General features: G+C 36.4%; 1 protein-coding gene across 8 annotated transcripts in view; it reads left to right on the top strand.

The window, feature by feature from the left end:
• LOC119639736 (probable WRKY transcription factor protein 1) overlaps positions 1-3,293 on the top strand; it is a 158,061-nt gene extending 154,768 nt beyond the window's left edge. For 7 of the 8 annotated variants that reach the window (XM_038037360.1, XM_038037359.1, XM_038037361.1 and 4 more), the window contains 3 exons: positions 1,366-1,980; positions 2,048-2,965; positions 3,045-3,293. In XM_038037360.1, coding sequence (XP_037893288.1) covers positions 1,366-1,980; positions 2,048-2,965; positions 3,045-3,278 — 1,767 coding nt within the window. In that variant the 3' untranslated portion in view covers positions 3,279-3,293. The remainder of the gene's footprint in view (positions 1-1,365; positions 1,981-2,047; positions 2,966-3,044) is intronic. The other variant, XM_038037363.1, reaches the window with a different exon arrangement.
• Positions 3,294-3,889: the final 596 nt, after the last annotated feature.

Below are 3,889 nucleotides of genomic sequence, written 5' to 3'. Positions count from 1 at the left end.
CTGGTTACGAATATCTATAGTTTATGAGTTCTCTGGAGCTTCCTTCTGGGCGTTACAAACATTTATACACCTCGTCCTTTATAAAAGCTTATAAAAATTAGACGGATATTAAATAAAATAAAACAAGAAACATCATAAACCGTACCTTTGGACTGTCGTTGCGGGCAAGCCAGCGCTGTGGAAAAACAAAAGTAATACAAGGCATGAAACCTTGATCCTCAGCAAGATATTAAGCTCAAGCAATTGTTCAAAGTCAAATGAACAACTTTTGAGTAGCACCACAATACCATATTCTGAATCGATTTCAGCCTACCCGACTGCCCGACTGCCCGTCTGTTCATCTGTACAGTATTTGTTTTACACATTCCCCCGACTGCGAAAATGGAGCTACACAATTAAAATTTGGCAGAAATATTGAAAGCTCTTACACGTAGAGTGGTATTGGAAATGACCCAGGTCGGTCGAAGGACACGCCTACCAAGGTTACCAAGTAGAACATTTCTCACCTCTGTTTTTCGAAAAAATATAAAAATTTTGGATATTTGCTCATTGCTCATAAACTATAGCAGCCAAATGTATAAAAGTTTGGATGAACATTGCTTTGCAGGTAGTACAAGCATGAGATAAATAGACCGCGCCTTCTCAATGTTACAGGCCATCAAAATTTAATTTTTTTTTCTCTATACAATATTGGACAGTTTCAATTTCTGAATGCACCAAGCATGTCCGTCTGTTCGTGTGTCTGTCTGCCCGTTTGCCCAACTGGGTAGTACCTCCGACTCGCAAAAATAAAATTATCGCCTATAAATTTGCAAAAGAATTTGAAAATAAGCGAAGCGGACCAAAGGACGCGTCAACAATGCCCATACTCCTATGCGACAAGAACTATGAACATCTTTGCTGCTTACTCAGAAAGTGCAACCACGTACACTATATAAATTCCAATATTTTAGAGTCCGATAACTTAGTCGTTTTGCTTTCTTTTAGCCTTTTTCAAGATAACGATGATGGGTACAAAAGATTCGGATGATGAAGATGAATATAATTTCCTCACATGTTTTTTCATAATATTTTTTTGAGAATTTCCAAAATGGTTGCATTTTGTCGTTGTATATATTTGGCTTGAATACTTCCAAGACTAATTTCAAATAAAACTCTGTGGAAGACCAATAGTAGGCACTGTAATCTCAGCGTAATGGGACTTACGGGATTCAAGCTTACATAAGCGCGGCAATAAAAAGGAGACGACTTAATAGACCACTGTCAGAATGTTTGGTTTGTGTCTTTGCTACTCAAATTTAAAATTAATTAAACTCTCTATCATTTCGTTAGATATTGTTAACTCGCCCTCGTTTTTTGCTAAAGCATTTCATTTGTTTACCGCAGACTCGTTTCGCCCGCCAAGAAAATCTTTTGCATACATTGCAACAGGAAAACAAAGCTTTACTCCTGCGTATAAGACAATACGAACATTGCCTTGACGATGTTATGCGTAAGGTAGTGGATGCTTTGGTGGCTGAAGACAATTTACGCGAGGAAGTGGCTTTACTCAAGAGTCGAGTACGCGATTTGGAAGCGCAAAATGCGGCATTATCCGCTAGTCCCGCTAAAGGACGCGATGAGGGCTACTGCACCATGAGCAGTGGACAACCACAACCGTCTAATAGTCATTTGGAAGATCTACCAGAGGAACCAGAACAATGGTTGCTTCCAGCGGAGCCATGCTCAACGGAAATGGAAGATTGGAGTATGTCGCAAGAAGAATTGGCTGTGATAACCTTGGACGAAGAACGTGAACAACAACAACAACAACAACAACAACAGCGTAGAAGACAACAAATACTGCAACAACAACAAGAATCAAAATTAAACAATGGTAGTGAACATGATTGGATTTGGAATTCGAGTGATTTACTTAACTCCACTACGGTAGAAACAGATTCCGTTTCGGATAATATAACACAATTATTACAACAAAAGGTTCGTTGCCTAATATTTTGTAATTTTTTCATTTTCACTAAAATGAAAAAAAAAAATTCCTTTACAGATAATTTACTCGGAAGACGAAGAGGTTACCTGTACAGAATTTACAAATGATTTCTATAAATTAGTAAACATACGTTCCAATTCAGCGCGTAGCATGTACTCCTATTTAGAAGGTGACACAGACGGGGAGGACGATGACGAGGATGACGAGGACGATGATGACGATGACGACGACGAGGACGACGGGGAAGGTGGCGGTGAGGCTTTGCATAATGAACCCGACAACGTTGACGGCAATGATAGTCTAACGCCCAGTCATAAACGTTTAAGAAGCAAAGTCTTAAAATCACGTCTAAAACAAGCAAGCCCCACGCCGAGTGAAGCTGGTCGAGCCCAAGTCACAAGTTGTTCCTCAAGTGAAACGGATGATTTATCTCAATGCACTACCACTACGGTTCACCGTGAATTGGTTTTGCAAACAACACCCGAACACCCGACTATTGATGACAACATCGTCAATAATGAGCACAGTAACGATACTCAACTTAGTGATACAGAAATTGAAGATATGCAGAAGAAAGTCAATGAGGAGAATATAAGTAATACTGTAAAAACACCGAATAAGTATCCATGTCAGCTAAGCGAACATATAAATGAAAAGGAATGCATTGAACAAATCATTCGCAATGAATTAAATCGTAAACCACGTCATAAACTAATGAAATCCCAATCTACCATAGAGGAAGTCTCTACGCATAAACAGCTACGAATTCAACACAAGCAACACCAGCACGGTGATAATGTACTGAAAGTGTTAAGAAGTGGCAGCGTGAACGGTAATCTAGCAGCTAAGGCGGCAAAATTACATGAATCCAGCACTTTATACGGTAACAATCAAAGTAGCTCGTGGCGCCGCTGCAATGGTTGGAAAAGAATAAACTCTCCTCTCCATTCACCCACTGTAGCCTCTCCTAAGAAGGTCGGAATAATAGTTAATTATTATTTAACTATGGGGAAATAAAATTAAAGTCCGTTTTTTTTTTGTTCGTATCGTTTAGGTAACCAAAGTCTATGAATTAAAAATCCCTCCAAAAATGACACCTCCTACACGTATACCCTCCTGTGTAGCAGCAATATCATCGAATTGTCAGCAACAGCAACTGCCTCTATCGAAAACTATAACAACAACAACAACAGCAGCCAATTTAACTAATACTCAACCAATACAGCAAACAGCACGTAAATCGAAAATTCCTCCTCCCGTACCCATAAGACGTTCCTATGTTAGTTAGATAATTTAAAATAAATTATTTGAAATTTATTTAAACAATTTGAAGACAAAACGAAACAAGAAAAAGTAAGTTGATACACTTTTTTCTACTATATATATAAACATATGTAGATATATATATATATATATATATATATATATATGATAAAAAATAATAATAATAAAAGACTAATATGTGATATATATACTGAAAGAAATACGTATAATATTTAACATTTTTATAATTTAAAATTTAAAAAAAAAAAAACACACAAAAAAGTAGCAACTAAACTGCCTAATTTTCCTGAAGAAAAGTTTTCATTAAAAAAAAAAAAGCTTTGACAAAGTAAAAAAAAAAAAATAATTAAATAAATATAAAAACTTGATCTTCTTGAGAAATTCAATACGAAATGCATTTAAAATCAAATTATCCGGATGACCTCTTAAAGGATTGGAAATATATTATAGGCATTAAAGAGAGAGAGAGAGAGAGAGCGAGAGGAATAAAAACCAGGAATTAACTAAAGTTAGGTTACGCTTATATACGAAGGAGCGAAAAGTTAAAATTTAAGTGAAAATTATGCGAAAGATAAAATCGTCCTAGTAATCTATCGAGTAATGTTTTTTTTTTTT

This window comes from Glossina fuscipes, unplaced genomic scaffold (genome assembly GCF_014805625.2).
Source record: "Glossina fuscipes isolate IAEA_lab_2018 unplaced genomic scaffold, Yale_Gfus_2 113, whole genome shotgun sequence".
Lineage (NCBI taxonomy): Eukaryota > Metazoa > Arthropoda > Insecta > Diptera > Glossinidae > Glossina > Glossina fuscipes.
The sequence above is the reverse complement of the archived record's forward strand: the minus strand, read 5'-3'. Positions and strand labels throughout refer to the sequence as shown.